At 46.5% G+C, this 20,153-nt stretch overlaps 1 protein-coding gene across 2 annotated transcripts in view; it reads left to right on the forward strand.

Annotated features, from left to right (window-relative positions):
* The window catches only part of SEMA4F (ssemaphorin 4F), a 217,708-nt gene that overhangs the window by 165,919 nt on the left and 31,636 nt on the right, over window positions 1-20,153 (forward strand). For both annotated transcript variants that reach the window (XM_065598374.1, XM_065598373.1), the window contains exons 9-12: window positions 1,046-1,193; window positions 4,126-4,348; window positions 5,535-5,644; window positions 9,596-9,753. In XM_065598374.1, the coding sequence (XP_065454446.1) occupies window positions 1,046-1,193; window positions 4,126-4,348; window positions 5,535-5,644; window positions 9,596-9,753 (639 nt within the window). The remainder of the gene's footprint in view (window positions 1-1,045; window positions 1,194-4,125; window positions 4,349-5,534; window positions 5,645-9,595; window positions 9,754-20,153) is intronic.

Below are 20,153 nucleotides of genomic sequence, written 5' to 3' on the forward strand. Positions count from 1 at the left end.
CACACCCCAATTTCTTCCCTAATGTGGTTACTGATTTTCACTTGTCTTCCCCAAATCTTTCCCCTTCAATAGAGGTTAGCGAACACCCTGACACAAGCATATGCATGACATTAAAAGTGCTCCTAACTGCTACCTAATGGAACAAAATCTTTTCATAATCCCCCAAGTAGAGTTAAGGGACAGGCTATTTCCTCCTGATAGATAGATCCCACTGGGTCAAATCCTCTGTAGGAACATGCTATGGGTTAGCAGATATCCCATCCCATTGCAACCAAGATGTCTTAAAAGGCTTGCCTTCTGTAATGTCCTCAGTGTAGAAATATGCAGAGCGCAATTCTTACCTTCATAGCATCACTTTTGCCCTAGCTTTGAGATCTGGTGCATAGTTCAGGAGAGCAATTTTTCAGTCACTTATCTAAATATCTTAGATAGTAATGGTCTTACCGCTCATGAGTGAATTTCGCCAAAGTACATATCTACTGATAATGCCTATAACTGGATTCATAGAGTTTAAGGCCAGAAGGGGCCATTAGATCACCTACTGTGACCTTCTGTATATCACAGGCCATTACCTTCACTCAGTTACCCCTGTATTGTGTTTGACTAAGGCACACCTTCCAGAAAGGCATCCGGTACTGATCTGAAAACATCAAGAGCTGGAGAATTCACCACTTCCCATGATACTTTGGTCCAATGGCTAATCTCTCTTTGGTTTTTTTAATTGTCCCTAACTTCTGATTTGAATTATCTTCCTCCAGCATCTAGACATTGAGTCTTGTTATGCTTTTCTCTGCTAGATTAAAGAGCCCTTTAGTACCTGGCATTTTTCCTCCATGATGGTATTTATACGCTGTAATCAAGTCACCTCTAAATCTTCTTTTTGATATGCTAAATAGAAACTTGAGAGGTTGTATGGGCCACCCTCCTTATTTAACTTCACCCAAATCATTCCATGGTGCCACTCAGAGTCTGAGGATTCTCCCCTGACAATCTGCTCAAAGCTTCTCTTACAGCTAATTAACCTCCCTTTCTGTTTCTCCTTCAGGGACGGCGGGCAGGTCTCAGCTGTCTGTGCCTACAGCATTCGGGACATCCAGAAAGCCATGAATGGCCGTTTCAAGGAATTTAAACATGACTGTGACAAGTGGACAAGTGTCATGGGTGGGGATGTCCCTGAGCCACGGCCAGGCGCAGTAAGTGATGGGAACTGTGCTGGCTACTGGACAGATACAGATCTGTTCTTTTTTTCTTTTTCATGAACAGGGCTGTGGACCTTCAGGCTTTGGCCTAGAACACTGCGTGGGGAGGTGACGGAGGTGTTGACTAACATATGCTGCCTAGTATATATACGTAGCATATTAATAATATGTACCACATCATTCATACACATATCTACCTACCTATCTATCTATCTCAGTATGAAGTAAGCACAAATATTATAGCAGTTATATAGCCTAAATTGGCCTATAATTTTTATATAACCCTGATAACTTATGCTAAGTGTCCCGTAACCTTTGCATTCACTAAAATAAGTTTTGGCTTAAGCAAATAAAAAAGCCGTCAAAATTGATACAGATGAGTGCTTTACCATCGGAGCAAAAAGAAAATTACTCTCACAGGCCTGTACTGGAACATCCCAAAGGAAGAGGACCTAACAAATAATTGTTTTACCCTAGTACAAAACTAGAAGGTGGCGTCATACCCTTTGGTACCTAAAATGCATGTGTACAGAATAAAGCGATAAGGTTTACATCATGGTATAAAAAAAAAACAAGGTAAAAACCTAATTGGTTAAATTTAGTTTCAAATAACGTACACAATACCTTTTACTTGTAAACAGGTAGGGTATAAAAATGGCTTTAGAGTGTAACTTCGGGAGTCCACTTTCAACATAAACAGACAAGAACAAGGAGTAATGGTCTTAAGTTGCAGTGGGGGAGGTTTAGGTTGGATATTAGGAAAAACTTTTTCACTAGGAAGGTGGTGAAGCACTGGAATGGGTTATCTAGGGAGGTGATGGAATCTCCTTCCTTAGAGGTTTTTAAGGTCAGGCTTGACAAAGCTCTGGCTGGGATGATTTAGTTGGGGATTGCTCCTGCTTTGAGCAGGGGGTTGGACTAGATGACCTTCTGAGGCCCCTTTCAACCCTGATGTTCTATGATTCTGTGATTCTATAAAGTAAATGTAACAACACTGCATGAGGTGTCTTCCTGGAGACTGGTATTGTATAAAACAAGAGTGGGCAAACTACGGCCCGCGGGCCCATCTGGCCTGTCAGACCATTTAATCTGGCCCTCAGCTCCCGCTGGGGAGCAGGATCGGAGGTTTGCCCCGCTCCGGCACTCCAGACAGGGAGCGGTGTCGGGGGGTTTGCTCTGCTCCGCACGGCTCCTAGGAAGCAGCTGGCATGACCCCATTCCGTCTCCTATGTAGTACGCGGAGACATGGCCAGGCGGGTCTGCACACTGCGCCATCTGCCGGTGCCAACCCCACAGCTCCCATTGGCCGCAGTTCCCGGCCAATGGCAGCTGCATGGGTGGCGCCTGTGAGGGGGAAGCTTGCAGAGCCATCTGGCCACGCCTCGGAGCCAGAGGGGGGACATGTTTTTGGTAAACGCCACCCGAAGCCTGCACCCCTGAGCCCCAATCCCCTGCCACGGCCCTGATTCCCCTCCTGCCCTTGATCCCAGCCCAGAGCCTCCTCTTGTACCCCAAACCCCACCTCAGAGCCCTCACCACCCCCATGCCCCAACAGCCTGCCCCAGCCCTGATCCCCCTTCCACCCTCCAAACCCCTTGGTCCCAGTCTGGAGCCCCCTCCTGCACCCCAAACCCCTCATCCCCAGCCTCAGCCCTACCCCATAGCCTAACCCACCGCACTCCAGCCCGGAGCTCCCTCCCGCACCCTGAACTCCTCGTTTCTGGCTCCCCCCCAGAGCCCACACTCCCAGATGGAGCCCTCACCCCCTCTCGCACCCCTACCCCCAATTTTGTGAGCATTCATGGCCTGCCATACAATTTCCATACCCCGATGTGGCCCTCAGGTCAAAAAGTTTGCCCACCCCGGTATAAAACCTTTTTTCCTGTACTATATTATAATGGCTTATAGCAATAAACCTAACTAGCATTGGTTATTTGGTCTCTTAAGTATATTTCATAACAAACCAAAGTGTGGTCAAGCAATTAACCCTGCCCAATTTATCAATAAATTGGCGCACCGAGCCAGGAGCCATCCAGCCAAAACATCAGTCAAACCAAGCACTGTTGGGTCGCATCCTAACTGCTCAGAAGGGGTAACATTGAGTGAGAGGTGGGACGCTAGTGTTTGTTAATCTCATGTACACTTGTGCAGGCCAGCAAGCGCTGTGCTCAATCCTGCAATTCCAGGATGCACAAAAGTTGCTACTGTAACATCTTATTTAAAAAAAGTGCTACTATGGCAGAATGCCTCTTTAAAAAAATAACTGATTTTATCAGAACTGCCTAATAAAGCACTCAAGGCAAAACACCAATACTTCAAAAATTCCTGGGCAAAAAATCATACTTTAAAAATATATAAAAATTAATTACAAGTAAAACTTTCTAGGCAAAATACACAAATACAGCAAAGGCTAAAATGGCAAAATGCCGAAGCCCCAAAATTAGCAATTATAATGGCCAAAAATAACTGATTGTCTGTGAGAGGGCAGATTTAATCTGAGGAGGATTTGTTGTAGGCAGAGATGGCAGTGGTGTCTAATGCTTCTCATTATATCCACTTTCTCAGGTGCTTAGTTAAGCTATTAACCATCTCCCTAGTCAGCCATTAGCCTGTAGATACCTTTGTGACCTGTTTGTAAGGGCAGCTAAGTAGTCCCTCTATTGCTCTGAGATGTGCCTTAAAAGCCTGAATGAGCCATTGTGGGGTTAGCCCAGTCCCCAGTGGAATTTGCTGAAACACAAGGTGATCTGCTACTGTGTGTGTATGAAACCCCATATGCAGGCTGTATGCACCATACTTTGTAGTCAGAAGATCGTGAGGGTGCTGAAGGAGTGGAATTACCAGTTTCTGACTAGGAGACAACATCCAGTCCAAGTGTTCTGCTGCCCAGGTCATTTGACCATGTCTTCCTGTTTTTTACCCACAGTGCATTACCAAGAGCATGAAGCTGGCTGGCTTTGGCTCCTCGCTGGCACTGCCTGACCGTGTTCTGACATTTGTCCGAGATCATCCTCTCATGGACCAGGTTGTTCACCCGCTGGAAATGGGACCCGTGCTGGTCAAGCTGGACACACAGTACCTCAGAATTGCAGTACATCGTGTCAGAAGCGTCTCTGGGCAGGAATATGATGTGCTGTACCTGGGGACCGGTGAGGGAGATGGCAGCACTGGGTGGGGACAGGAATGGACAGGCACAGGGAAAGAATGGGCACAGGTTGGGAGGGTATGGCTGTAAATCAGGTGCAGTCACCTGGGGGCAGCCATGTGGAGTGGAGAGATGATTTATTATTTGTACTGTAGCTCTCATGGACCTGGACCTCATGGTGCTAGGCACTGTACAAATGCAGAACAAACAAAAGTCCCTGCCCCAAGGAGCTTACAGTCTAAGAATAACACAAGGGATGGATACAGACAGACTGAGAGGGGAGTACCAAGAAACAGAGATAATATTGGTCAGCATGGTAGGAAGTGGGCTCAGCACACTAGCACCATTGTCAATTTTTTTCTAGACTTCACAGCAAAGGAGGGTTTTGAAGGAGGATAATGAGTTAGTTTGGGGTCTATTTACTGGGATCATCTCCCAAGTGTGGGGGGCAGGAGGGGAGAAAGCACAAAATGTTTGTTTGAAAATGTAACAAGTGGGCGATGGAAGCTGGCATGATGGTCTGACTCGGGGCAGGAGTCAGCATTTCAGTAGTTAATGAGAGCTGATAGGTAGGGTGGGAATAGGTTGCAAAGGGGCTTGAAAGCAAAAACAAGGGCATATGTCTGAAATGACAGAAAAGGGGGAACCAGTGGAGGTATGTGGGGAGGGGCTGGCATGGTCAAAGCAATGGGCTAGGAAAACAATATTTGCAGCAGCATTCTGAATGGTGTGCATTGGGCAAGACTGCATTTGTCGAGGCCAGGGAGAAGGATGTTCAGTAATGGAGACGTGCGAGAACCAGAGCCCAGATGAGAATTTTAGCCATGTGGGTGGGCAGGAGAGGCCATATGTTAGAGACATTATGTAGAAAGAATCTGGAAGACATAGACATGGTATGACCTCTCTCTAGGTCCTCACATCCAGAGTCAAAGGTGACCTCTGTGTTACAGGACTGAGTGACAGGCAGATGCTGATGTTGTCCACAGTGATGGAGAGAGGAGGTGTCAGGGAGGGCTTGAGATGCAGGCTGGGGGGCAGCTATCTGAGGTGAGAGCAAGAATGGCCACCCCCTGGCATGGGAGCTGAGGCCCTTTTGGGAAGGAACAGTTGTGGAGCTTGTTTCTGCTGCTGTGGCACCAGATGGTGGTGCTGATCTAATCTCTTCCCCTGCTCTGGCCTTCCCTTTGCAGAGGATGGACATTTGCACAAAGCAGTGAAGATTGCCCAAAAAGCTGTCATTATTGAGGATCTGACACTGTTCCCAGAGCCCCAGCCAATTCAGAACCTGCAGCTCTACCAGGTGAGGGAACAAGCCCCTGGGTGCCTGGAGCTAGCACTGGCTAGGCTGGCATGTTCCTTGCACTGATGGACACGTGGTATTTGAAAAGGAAACTGACACGTACAGGGTGGGAAAATGTGGGTCTGGTGGATCAAATCCAAAAAGTGACTGCCTGGCCCCAGCCTTCCTTATCCCTGATTCACTGGTAAATGAGGTTTACTGGGTTCCATTGCTCCCTGTTGGTGAGGGTAATAGATTCTTCCCTCTACCCAGACACCCCTGGTTATCTGCCTGAGTGCTTATACTGTGCTCAGCACCATGGCAACTGTACATCTTACAGGTTATATATTAAAAATTCCATGGAATCTTGTTTCTCTTCCCCTTGCCCCTGTCGGCTGGTTGCTGTATGAACAGTGGTCACGTGAGTTTAATATGTGGTCCTGGCAGCACTGAGATTTGTGCTGGGAGTGACTTCCGCAGCTGTGGGCTACTGGCCACAAAAGTGCTATCCTTACGCTCATGGGCCTTCTCTTTGTGGCTGGTGGCTCCAGCAGTATATAGGTGTCATGGTGTCGTCCAGGGCAGGGAAAGAGTTTCTCAGGTACCTCTGGCCAACTTCCTGATCCCAGACTCAGTGTGAGGTGGGGAGACAGGTCAGCTGCATTGGCCCTGTCTGCAGTTCCTTTCTCAGGTCCTTGCAGGTATACAGGCTCTTCCTCTAGTCTCCATTCACTCACAGGGAGCGTTTTGTTCAGCTGTGAGTGGACATTACCCACAATACATTAGACTTCTCTGCCCTAATGATCACACCCTTAATCTTTTCACCTCATTGTCAGGAGACTGTTCAGTTCTCTGTATCTGGGTCATGGATTGCTCTTCTGAGAGTTACCATATGGATGGATCCATGCTTGGCACTGAACTGGAGCTCTTAGAAGAACAGTTTCTGTTGGGCTGGGCGCGTGCTCCTTTGTGAATCCAAATCTTTAGTTCAAGAGATGTGGCTGTGACCCCGTCCAGCTCCTTTCTTGCTGCTGCAGTGTAGCATGCCATAGTCTGGTGGAGGTGCTAGCATTGAGGTGGCTCTGTTGTGTCTCCCTTGGGAGTTCCTGTTTGAGGATGTCTTCCTATTCATTGTGCAGTTTGCTGAGTCACAGCTCTCGCACCAGTCTCACTTCCCCCTTCACCCGTCCCTAGAGAGACAACTCCCACTCAAAATGTTATTCAAGTGGCTGGCTATATCTTCCACTTGTATTGCACTCCTCCTCACACCAGAGAGGAGGAGTGTCCCATTGGCTGATCCCTGCCTGATTTGTGAAGGAGGTGACAGGAAACTGCACAAAGTGGGAGGAATGCAAAGATCTATGCAGGAGAGGCACCCAGAGGCTCATGGGATTATAGAGTCTGCATGCATGATTGTCAAAGGGACCCTTCTAGGGGCCCAGATTTAGTCTCTCAAACTGTATGGAGATTTTTCAAAGCACAATGTGGACAGTGCTTGGTCTTTGAAAATCTACTATGAGCACTGAGCGCCTGGTGCCTCGGCCTTAGGGGTCCTTGCTGCTGTGATGCTGTACTCCCTGTTTCTAAACGTCACTGCTTCCCCATTGCACTCTGCTACCAAGGCTGCTCAAGATACTTCAGCAAGGGGTGCATGGTGTTGATGGGGATGGCATAATGACTGTACCAGCCCGTCAAATGATAGAAAAGCCTCAGAAATCAATGGGGTGGGGAGGGAAGGGAACTGGTCACTGGGATGTAAGTGATTCCCAGATGTACAGATTTCAAGGGCAGAAGGGATCTCTGCTCATGTAATCTGACCTCCGGTGTAGCACTGGCCAGAAAACCTCACCCAGTAATTCCTGCATCCAGCCCATAATTTCTGTCTGAGCTAGAGTAGATCCTGGGGAGAGCCAGGCCTTGATCTAAAGACTCCAAGTGATGGAGAATGCACCACATCCCTCAGTCAGTTGTTCCAGTGATTAATTCCCCTTACTGTTAAACAAAATATTTGCCCCTTATTTCTACTCTGAGTTTATCTAGCTTCATCTTCTGGCCCCTGGACCATGTCGAAGGAAACTTGCCCTTTGTTACATAGAGCAGCCTGAGTATTTGGTTATTAGAGAAGTTATCACCCTCTGCATGTCACATCCATCCATTGTATTCATGGAGTAGGGAAGTGTCCTATGTTCTGTCCTTGGACCCCTGAGGAGGACAGTGCAGTTCCCCCCACTGACGGAAAATTCCACCTGATCTAGAAGTTCACGTACCCTGTGTGACATAACAAGCCGTACATACACCCTGCTTGCTGCGCCACCGTGATGTTCCCCTGGTGTTATCTGGACCGGTGATCTGCTAGGTCACTCCAATCCTTGAATCTGGGAGCCAGCCTTACCCTGCTCTGCTGTGAAACCCTCCACTCCTGGGTTGTTCCCGTACAGCCTCTAGCATGTAAGCTGCTCCCAGCTACATGAGTGAGCACTTTTGGCCAGCCGCTGCTTGGATTGTGCAACCGATTGTGGATTGTGCAGCTAGCCAATATCTCCGGTCCCAGATACAACCCTAGGAACCTCCATCTTGCAGTGTCCAAGGGGAGTTTCTGACATGCTTCAAACCAAATGCACTGCTTCAGGTAGAATAAACAAACACATTCATTAACTACAAAAGATAGATTTTAAGGGATTATAATAATAATTATAATTAATGGAGATATCCCATCTCCTAAAACTGGAAGGGACCTTGAAAGGTCATCGAGTCCAGCCCCCTGCCTTCACTAGCAGGACCAAGTACTGATTTTTGCCCCAGATCCCTAAGTGGCCCCCTCAAGGATTGAACTCACAACCCTTGGTTTAGCAGGCCAATGCTCAAACCACTGAGCTATCCCTCCCCCCTAAGTCAAAGCACAAGAAGTCAGATTTGGTCAAATGACATAAAAGCAAAATACATTCTAAGCTGATCTTAACACTTTCAGTGCCCTTACAAACTTAGATGCGTCTAACCACAGGCTGGCTGGTTGCCCTTCAACCAGGCTCTCCTCTTTGATCAGCGCTTCAGTCGCTTGGTAGTGGTGTCTGTAGATGGAGGTGGAAGAGAAAGAGAGCATGGCAAACATCTCTCCCTTTTATCATGTCCTTTCTTCCCTCTTGGCTTAGCGCCCCCCCCCCCCTTCAGAGTTAGGTGAGCATTACCTCATCGCAGTCCCAAACTGTCCAAGGGAAGGGGGGTGACTCACTTGAGAGTCCAACAGATCCTTTGTTGCTGTCCTTTGTTCCTGTGAGGCTGGGCTGGGTTTGTCCCATACATGCCCTGATGAGGTGTGAACTGCCTCTCTGCTCCTGGAGAGTTTTGCCTGGGCTTGTTTTAAGCCATGAGGACACATTTTCAGCCTCATAACTATATACATGAAATTACAACCCATAACATTACTGTAACAACAATGCTCAGTGTATCATGAACCTTCCGAAGACACCTGGCATGACAAACTTTGCATTGGATACCACACAATCATATAATAAGGATTAACATGGGGGTGCAGAGTGTTCCCCTGGGGTACAGAGCATCACACTCTGCAGGTCACATCATTTCAAAGCCCCCTAGGCAAAGAGGCAGCAAACTTGCATCAGAGGACCCAGAGGCAAAGAAGAATGCTGTGCTGACCCTGTCTAGGATGTAGAGAAGCCTCTCTCCTGCTCCCCTTTAAAGTCATGAGGTGCTGGATGGCTTCAGGGATGAGCCTGCATCTCTGTGAGGACCTTGTTATGGGAGGGTGAGAGGTACCTATCACTTAGACTTTGCCTTGTTGTCCTCCCTTGGAGTGCTCATTGGGCAACTTGGGCACAAACACTCCCGACTTTGAAAATCTGGGTGCTCAGCTCCCACCTCAGCCCATCTATTGTGCCCAAGATACTCTTTGTACATAGCCAAACTTTGCAAATGTTGGTTTTCACCTTCTGTTCTCTCTTGCTACCTTTGTAGAGCTGGTTGTATGTAGGGTCCTCTACTGAAGTGACTCAGGTCAACACAACAGACTGTGAGCGATACAAGAGCTGCATCGAGTGTGTCCTGGGCAGAGACCCCGCTTGTGCCTGGAGCAGAGAGCTGGGTGCTTGTATACGCCACCAGGGACAAAGTGGGTAAGTGACTTGCCTCCATTTCCTATTGTCACCAAAGGACCCATGAAAAATAAAACCTCGACCTTGAGGGATTGCTGCCGCCGACGATTGCCTGTAGCCTGGATGGTGACATCTTTTCCCTGAAATCTGACCCCTGCAAATCGCCTGTCACCACCTCTGCAACATTGCCATTTGCAACACCTGTGACTTTAAGATTCCCCATCGTGGGTCCCATCTCCTCTGTCCAGGGCCATTTCAGCTTCCTGCCCTCTGGCTTTCCTGAGCTCCAGCCCTTCTAATGCCAACTTGTCCAGAATGCTGCTTCCCACCTTCACTTATCACTTTGTTCCACCCCTTGCACTCTGCCAGTGATACCAGCCTAGATACCCTATTTGTCTGCTTCTCCCATAGCCCTCTAAATTCTTTCTTCCACACCATCACAATGCATGGAACCTGAAATGATCTGTAAGGTCTGTACCCTCTCCTTAATCAAAGCCCTATCTGCCTACAAGAATAGAGCCAAAACTGACTGTCAGTCTGAAGTGGCTCATGAATGTGGGTGCCAACCGCAGGGCAGACTGTTACAAACCAGGGCACAAACCGCAAACTGGTAGAGTGATCTATAATTAGAGTTCACCAACCAACAATCAAGTGTGAATTCCTCAAGCACTATAACAGACTTAACGTGGAGTCAGACAGCCCCCTTGGGCACTCCATCTGTCTTGCAACAAAGCGTGCCTTTGTGATAGATGGTCTGTTACACCAAAAATCACAGCGATATTCAGCTTACTCCCAGTCACTTACCCCAGGTCAATTGTACCTTAGATCTCTCACCAAAGACAACACTTGTAGCCAATCCTATATTAAACTAACTGAAGGTTTATTAACTAGGAAAAGGAAATCTGGCTGGTAGAAGAATAGGCATCTTCAGTATTTCCTTGTCTGGACTGGAGGTGTCCAGCAGACTTACAATAATGGAATACAAATTGGCCTGACTGCACCCCGTGTACCTCTCCTCATCACCCTATCGAAGGACTAGTTCAGATGTATCCTGTGTTGTATAAATTAGAAGGGACTTTAAAGGTGTCCTGTATCAGAGGGGTAGCTGTGTTAGTCTGTATCCACAAAAACAACGAGGAGTCCGGTGGCACCTTAAAGACTAACAGATTTATTTGGGCATAAGCTTTCGTGGGTAAAAAACTCACTTCTTCAGGTGCATGGAGCCTTGTTTTTTTTAAAGGTGTTCTAGGGATGTTAAATCATATAATATTACAGTTCTTCTTTAAGTGGCCTCTGCATATTCACACTTATGGTATATAGCAGCCCTGCCATCAAGCTGCAGAATTTTTCTAATAAGCAGTGTCCATTGGGACCTCTTATCTCTTTCCCCATGGAGGGAGGGATAGCTCAGAGGTTTGAGCATTGGCTGGCTAAACCCAGGGTTGTGAGTTCAAGCCTTGAGGGGGCCACTTAGGGATCTGGGACAAAATCACTACTTGGTCCTGCTAGTGAAGGCAGGGGGCTAGACTCAATGACCTTTCAAGGTCCCTTCCAGTTCTAGGAGATAGGATATCTCCATAATTTATACTGGGGTGTTAGAGGAGTGTCCCCAGCCACTCTCCAAATTCATTTTTAATCACCAAAGGTGCAGCAAGCTTAGCTCACATGCAGTGTCCTCAACTTTTCCCTTGTCGCTTTCTCTTTTGATTCTGCCTTTGGGGACCATTTCCATTTTAGATAGAGTAACAGTGCAAATTTGTTCAGTTTGAAATAAGCACCAGGCACCGACGGGCTGTCTCAAAGCCCCCTACTGATGAAGGAGGTTCTTCAAGCCCAATTGGCAGTGTGTAAGTCCAGCAACTACTTTTGACATCTGCTAGCCTTAAGTGACTCTGTGCTCAGTGTGGAGAAGGTGGGAATTGTAATATTTTTATGAGCAATGTGTGACTCAGTTTATCCACTCATTTTGTGCTGCTGTCCACTGGGGCTGAAGGAGATAAATTCTCCTCTGGGACAAAGAGAATAAGAGCTAGGTGGTGGAGGCAAGCATAGATGAAGGAACTATCAAGGAATCTCATCATATGAATGGAGACAAGGGGAGCACATGACAGCCAAGGAAGAGGTGGAAACAGCAGGGCTGCAACTTGAAATAGTGGCAGGAGGTTTCAAATGACTGTGTTAAGAACTGATCAGATAGACACACAAGGAGACAGAGGGCCACAGACAAAGACAAGGTGGATTCCAGGAAGGAATGGAGTAATAAGGCAGTTGCTTTTGCCAGTAGTAACTCTGTCTTAAGTTGACTTTTCCATGCTAGCCTAAGTAATCTCAGATGATGTGTTTCGGTTGACTAATAAATGCTCCTGTTTTGAAAAGGGTGCCCCATGTCACTGTAAATATTCACTGGTTGCTTTGCTCCTTGAAGATGCAGAAGCTTAAAGGCTTCTGAACTCCATGTAAGAGTGCACAGTGAGAATCAGGCTGTTGGAGGCCGAAGGTGCAGTTTTGGAGCCATGGGGCTGCATGGCTCACCCTTGTAAAAAGTTAAGCCCAGTGCCTGGTGAATACAAAGGGTGTTTCCGAAAGGGACTGAAGGAAGGCCAGGATACAACAAACCCTGTATAGATCTATGACACTCAGCTTAAGCAGTATCCCTCTCCTTGGTCTTCTCCAGGTGGGCCTGGTGCCATTTGGCACCAAGATCCCTGAATGTGTCCAGGTTAACCTGTTCATTCCAGAGTTCCAGAACTGTCAATGCAGCACCAAGGTTTCTAGATTCCTCCAGGTCAACCTATATGTTGCCAAGGTCCCAGCACAACACTGATGCAGTGGGTTGCTCTATTCAGCACTGAGGTCCTGGCACCACTGATAGCTGAGATCCCTGAGTCTCTGGTGCCATCAATTCAGTGTCACAGTTCTCAAGTCCCTCTGGGTTGATCTAGTTTGTCCTCAATGTCTTGGCACCATCCCCAGATCCATCCAAGTCAACTGAGTTCACTGCCTGTGATCCAGCATCATGAACCCTGGTGAACCACTTGATGGAAGTGTTCCAGTGCCTGTTACATATGGCATTAATGTTCCCACAACAATCTGGGTCATCTAAGGTTTTGACCCCGTTAGCTAGGGTCCACTAGTCTAAAGGAGTCCAGCACCAATATAAAAGAGTGTTAGGTCTTCTGGTCCTTCTTGGTGCATGGGCCTATTGCTGAGAACTTGGCACAATTAACTGTGACTCTTGCTTCAAGTGGCTCGGGAGCACTATAAACAGCACTAAGGTGGACTTTAGTTGAAGCGTACTGTACCCAACTCTGTGGTCTATAGAATCCATATGAGCCAACATAGGTCAGTAGAAAGATTCAGCACCAATAATTTGGGTAAACCACTTGACAAAGCAGTTTGGTGCCCAATATAAATAATACTCACATTCCCATATTTGCTCAGTATAACTGGAGCTGATGTCAGCATGATTCGCTGTCTATGAAATACCAGTTGCTAAAGGAGTCTTATCATAGAATCATAGAATATCAGGGTTGGAAGGGACCTCAGGAGGTCATCTAGTCCAACCCCCTGCTCAAAGCAGGACCAATTCCCAACTAAATCATCCCAGCCAGGGCTTTGTCAAGCCGGGCCTTAAAAACCTCTAAGGAAGGAGATTCCACCACCTCCCTAGGTAACGCATTCCAATGCTTCACCACCCTCCTAGTGAAATAGTGTTTCCTAATATCCAACCTAGACCTCCCCCACTGCAACTTGAGACCATTGCTCCTTGTTCTGTCATCTGTCACCACTGAGAACAGCTGAGCTCCATCCTCTTTAGAACCCCCCCTCAGGTAGTTGAAAGCAGCTATCAAATCCCCCCTCATTCTTCTCTTCTGGAGACTAAACAATCCCAGTTCCCTCAGCCTCTCCTCATAAGTCATGTGCTCCAGACCCCTAATCATTTTTGTTGCCCTCCGCTGGACTCTTTCCAAGTTTTCCACATTCTTCTTGCAGTGTGGGGCCCAAAACTGGACATAGTACTCCAGATGAGGCCTCACCAATGTCGAATAAAGGGGAATGATCATGTTCCTCGATCTGCTGGCAATGCCCCTACTTATACAGCCCAAAATGCCGTTAGCCTTCTTGGCAACAAGGGCACACTGTTGACTCATATCCAGCTTCTCGTCCACTGTGACCCCTATATCAGTGTCACCAAGGTTTCCTGATTTGTCACAGATTCAGGAGAATCACATATTTTGATGCTTTAGGTCTAGCATAAGTGGCTTATAGGCCCCCAAATATATCTACATTGTTTGGGTCAGAGAACCTGGCAGCATTGACTGTTGCCACCGATAAGAAAAATAAAATAGTTCCCTGATCGCCTAGGGACTGCTGTTGGTGCCCCTAAAAAAATCTGGGCCTACTATCCTGGTCTCCTTTTAAATACTACTGGGGGATGCTGTCTTTTGATGGTTTACTCCCAGCGCCTGCAGGGATAATCAGATGAAGCTCTAAGATGTTTTTGTGGGAGTCCCTCCAGAGGAAATCAGTATAGCTACAAAAGTTCTGACGAGTATCTGGAATCACCTTAGTGAGCTCAGAAACCTTTCCCTGGATTCTCTAACCCTATTCTTGAGTGCCGAAATGTCCTTGGCACTGAAACCTTTGGAAACCCACCCTCAAGCCAGACTGACATGGCCCCGGAACATACTGACTCTAATACAGTGTACCACCAGTTGTTGGTTAAGACTTCTAAACCAAGGTTAATGCCAAAGCTCTGATTGCCTTAAGACATTTAGGGTCCAAACACTGGCATTTGTGCTCTATTTCTGAAGTTCACTCATAAAGAGCTTTCTTAGAATCTGTACCACTAACATCTGCCAGTGCTGGATCACTGGTTCTTTCTGTGATATCCCTTGGGTCCCCAGGAACCACAGTAAATAAATACATTTTGGCAGCCATGCCTGGAGCCTCTCTGCCTTAACACCAAAGTTCGCTGTTCTAATCAGATTGTGTTTTCTGGTGCTGTACCTTTATGCTTTAGTCCTGCAGCCTATTCAGTGGTGAGCATCATCAAATCATTAAAAATGGGATAGAGAATCAGAGAATATCAGGGTTGGAAGGGACCTCAGGAGGTCATCTAGTCCAACCCCCTGCTCAAAGCAGGATCAATCCCCATACAGATTTTTGCCCCAGATCCCTAAATGGCCCCCTCAAGGATTGAACTCACAACCCTGGGTTTAGCAGGCTAATGTTCAAACCACTGAGCTATCTCTCCCCCCATGGAGGGATAAGATGGAGAATATCTTATTGCCCTTATATAAATCCATGGTATGCCCACATCTTGAATACTGCATACAGATGTGGTTTCCTCATCTCAACAAAAATACACTGGCATTAGAAAAGATTCACAGAAGGGCAACTAAAATTATTAGGGGTTTGGAACGGGTCCCATATGAGGAGAGATTAAAGAGGCTAGGACTTCTCAGCTTGGAAAAGAGGAGACTAAGGGGGGATATGATAGAGGTATATAAAATCATGAGTGGTCTGGAGAAAGTGAATAAGAAAAAGTTATTTACTTGTTCCCATAATATAAGAACTAGGGGCCACCAAATGAATGGGCAGCAGGTTTAAAACAAATAAAAGGAAGTATTTCTTCACACAATGCAGTGTCAACCTGTGGAACTCCTTGCCAGAGGAGGTTGTGAAGGCTAGGACTATAGCAGGGTTTAAAAAAGAACGAGATAAATTCATGGAGGTTAAGTCCATTAATGGCTATTAGCCAGGATGGATAAGGAACAGTGTCCCTAGCCTCTGTTTGTCAGAGGGTGGAGATGGATGGCAGGAGAGAGATAATTCTCAGATAATTTTGAATTTAGCCTAACCTGAGAACTCAGGAAGCTACAATAGCCAGTGAGAAAGCACTTAACTTCTAAAGCTAGGATTACCACTGAAATTAAGAACTCCAATTGCTCAGAATTGTTGGTGTAGAGTGCTGTTCCTTGGCCCCAGCACAGGAAAATCGCTACCTAATGTCACACCTATAAAGTAACATTAGCATTTTATAACCTTTTATCATGGGACAAACTCCAGCTTTTATATCGGTCCAACTAGCTATAAGTATCCACTGGATGCTTTCCTTTTAAAGCAGTTCAAAAAAAATGAGATGGGGAGAGAATCCTGCTATCTATCTCAGACATCAGTGTGTCCATGTCTGTATACGGATTCTTTTGGTCAACAGGCAGGTTCCTTACTAGTGTAACTGCGTTTTACCTTTATTCAGCCTCCATAAGACTGATTGCAAAGGAATCATACTTTATTGATACTACTTACTCCCAAGCTACTTGTGTCTCAGGTCATGCAAGATGCAGAAAGTGAAGATAACACATGCTCCTAAGGGAATTTCTTTCTCTCCTCGCTGACCATCTACAGTAATATTTGCAGGTGGTGACTGAAATGGTAGAACGGTTCATCTTGTTATCCAATCTTTTTAAGGTTCATATAGTCTGTAGAAGGTGAAAGCTCCATGTTAGTGTTCTGGAGTTGAAAGCTATTTGTCTTGCCTGCAAGACATTCTCCCTTTGATCAAGACCAGAAACTCATCTTCTAAAAGCACAAATGTCATCCATAGGTCTCAGGCTACTATTATATATTATTGGTCTGCTTCGAGTGATTGTGTATGTATTGATCCACCCCCGGTGTGTGCATGCCCAAGGTACTTGAGCCAAATAATTTTAGTCAGCAGTACTTGTTGGGGTGCCATATGTCCCCTGAGTGTCCCCATGCCTCCAACAAGGGCATAAAGGGCTGGGCTGTCCTAACCCTTCTCAGTTCTACTCACCGCCTGTGGCTATAAGTTGGAGCTCCTTGTGAGCCTCAAGCTCACTTTTCCACCTAGCTTCTCATTTCTCTTTTCATGTGTAAATAGTTGAGTGTTTAGGCTTAGAGTAAATGGATAGTGTTTGTTTCCTTTATCTGTTCCTGGGTGAGAGAGCTTTTCTTTGTTTGTGGAGGTGATGCTCCAGTACCACATTACTATGGAGAAAAGAATTCTCTCTTTCACATGAGGCAGTTATGCGCTCGTTGCTTCATTTGAATATGTAAGAGACAAGAGCAGCATTTGCAACTCTTCTACTAGGAGAAAGCCGAAATACCATGAGCCTCATCTGAGGGAGTACCTTGTGGAAAAATCTATGCATTCAATCTCAGATCCAGACCATTGTGGACCTGAGCAAACTGATTACTCCTCCTACAGAACTGCTCCGGCTGCTCCTTCTTCTGAGGCTATGTCTACACTACCGCGGTAAGTTGACTTATGTTACACAATTCCAGCTATGTGAATAACGTAGCTGGAGTCAATGTAGCTTAGGTCAATTTACTGCGGTGTCTACACTGCACTACACTTCTCGTTCCCAGTAGAATACCGGGGTCAACCACAGAGCGCTCTGTCATTGACTTTGCGGGTCTTCATTAGACCCACTAAATCGACCTCCGGTGCATCGATTACCGGAACATTGATCTGGCGATAGCGTAGACATAGCCTTACTCTCAGAAAGGCAAAAAACCCCGAAGGCCCACAGAGAGAAGAGGCATCACTCTCCTTCCCTAAGGCCACCCTTCAAGGACATGAAAATTTCCCGCTGTCAAAGTAAAGACTGTCAGGACCCAAGAAGTGCGCCTCAGCCTCTCATGGGGATTCCGGCCGTTGTATTTCCACTGATGAGGCCTCTCATAAGCCTTCTGGTACTGAGATTAGAGGAAGAGCCCTGGAGTGCTGCTCTCTGGTACTTCCTATACAAATGCATTCAACTTGTGGTGTTGGCTATGGTGCCAACTTTGAGGCTGGTACTCACCATACCATCTACAACTGCGGTGCTGATGGCTCTGGCGCTGATAACTCCAGAGCCAGCATCTTCAACCTTAGCATGTACAGTGACAGTGGCATCCTGCTGTCAGTACAGTCATACTGTTTTGCTTGTCAGTACTGGTCTATCCCCTCCTGCAACAGGTTGTGCTCTTGGCGCTGATCACCAGCGGCACCACCTGTGCTGTCCAGGCTACCTAGCATTGCGATGGAACCATGCCACCTCCACCAGAGACAATATTTTTAATTCCCCTTAATCTCAGGGCAGCAGGGAAGCTTCTCCATCTAGGTTTCAGATCTGAGTTCTCTTCTTGGGTCACTCCTGGATGACTCCTCAGCAGGACTGTCCTGTATTCCCTCAGATCCATGGCAAAAGACTTTTCTCCTTGGGGACCCAGGTTGGCCCCAGCACCCTTAGCTACCCCCCTAGCATTCCTCAAGCCACCAGATGGGTTTCAGATTCCCATTCCAAGCCCAGGTCTCCAACTCCACCAGCATCCTGGAAGGCCCCTGTCCCACCTCCAGTGACGGAGCAGGCACCAGCCTGGATTCTTTGAATGAGGACCTGCAAGATACTCATTCATTTCTCATCTTTCTCACTTGATAAAGTGTAGTGCCCAAATCATCCTCTTCTGTTCCTCAGTGTGTATAAGACCTTGCAGGACCTCATGTGAAGTGTGACCTCGGCACTTGACATACAAGCAGAGGTGGTTCAGAAAACTCAGAGACGTAGGACTGGATGGGACCTCGAGGTCATCTACTCCAGCCTCTTGCGCTGAGGCAGGACCAAGTAAACCTAGACCATTCCTGAAGTTGTTCATGCTGCTAAGTGCTGCTGTTCTTCGAGCTCTGATGTTAGCTGCACGAGCAGAAAGTGCAGCGTATTGATTCAGCAGACCTAGACGTTGTTCATAAAGAAAAACCACAGGCTCGATTCAGTGGCAAAGGCACTCGGGCATGTTTATTGTTGACAAAGTACAGTACTAGTGTCCCATTAGAGGTGCACTAACACATGTATGCATGCAACAAGATATATGCTATCCCCTAGACCAGTACAAAGATGCCCCTTCTATGACTTCTTTTTATACATTGATACAGATTATGTATCGCACTCCATAAGCTTTGTTGTTATCCTGTACCTTGTACCTGCTAGTTCGAACAAAACATCCTCATCAATTATTCCGTCTGTCCCTCCTTATCTCATGAGAGGCCTGTGTGTCCCTGTACCATCTCCTAGGAATGTGTTTACGCAGTTACTTGAGAACTCTGGGTGTTTCTGTACCATCTTCTCAGGTCAGGAGGGTGCTTACTTGGTTAGCCAATACCTGGTGTGTGCTATTTTGCCAAGGCCAGGCCTGCTGTGGTTTACAACCTTTGGTTCACACTATTAGTTATGCCTAGGGCTCCAGCAAAGCCTATATTCCCCTCCTTTTTGTCTTTGTGGGGAGGATCTTTACCAATCATCCTGAAAAAAAATCATCATAAAATCATAGGGTTAGAAGGGACCACAAGGGCCATCTACTCTAACCTCCTGCCAAGAAGCAGGATTTGTTGTATCTAAATCATCCAAGACAGATAGCTATCCAGCCTCCTTTTGAAAACCTCCAGTGAAGGAGCTTTCCAAGGTAGTCTGTTCCGTTGTCCTACTGTTCTTAGTTAGGAAGTTTTTCCTGAGATTTAATCTAATTCTGCTGTGCTGTAGTTTGAACCCATCGCCTCTTGTCCTGCTCTCTGTGGCAAAAAGAACAACTTTTCTCCATCTTTTTTATGGCAGCCTTTCAGGAATTTGAAAACCGCTATCATGTCCCCCCTTAATTTCCTCTTTTCCAAACCAAACATAGCCAATTCCTTCAGCCTTTGCTCATATGGCTGCATTCCATCCTTTTGATCATCTTTGTCACTCACCTCTGGATCCTTTCCAGCTTCTCTACATCCTTTCTATACATTAATGACTGAAATTGGACACAGTACTCCAGCTGAGGCCTAACCAGTGCCGAGTAGAGCAGTACTATCACATCCTGTGATTTGCATACTAGGCCTCTGTTAATGCAACCCAAAATTGCATTTGCGCCTTTTTTTTTTTTTTTTTTTTGCGCAAAAGCATAGCTGCAGACTCATGTTGAGGTTGTGATCCACCACAACTCCCAGATCCTTTTCAGCAGTGCTCCTGCCAAGCCAGTTATTTGTGCATTTGGTTTGTCTTCCCTAAGTATAGCACCTTACATTTGTCTTTGTTGAATTTCCTTTTGTTGTCTATAGCCCAGTTCTCCAATTTATAAAGATGCCTCTGAATTTTAGCTTTCTCCTCCAAAGTGTTGGCCAGCCCACCTAACTTTGTGTCATCTACAAACTTGATCAGTATGCTCTCTATTCCTACAACTAGGTCATTAATAAATACGTTAAACAACACTGGACCCAGAACAGATCTCTGTGGAACCCCACTTGAGACCTCCTTCCAAACTGACATCATTCCATTAATAGTTACTCTTTGTTTGTGGTTGTTTAAGCAGTTGTGTCCACTTGATGGTAGTTCTGCCGAGCCCGCATTTCTCTATCATACCTATCAGAATGTCATGTG

This window comes from Chrysemys picta, chromosome 5, assembly GCF_011386835.1.
Source record: "Chrysemys picta bellii isolate R12L10 chromosome 5, ASM1138683v2, whole genome shotgun sequence".
Lineage (NCBI taxonomy): Eukaryota > Metazoa > Chordata > Testudines > Emydidae > Chrysemys > Chrysemys picta.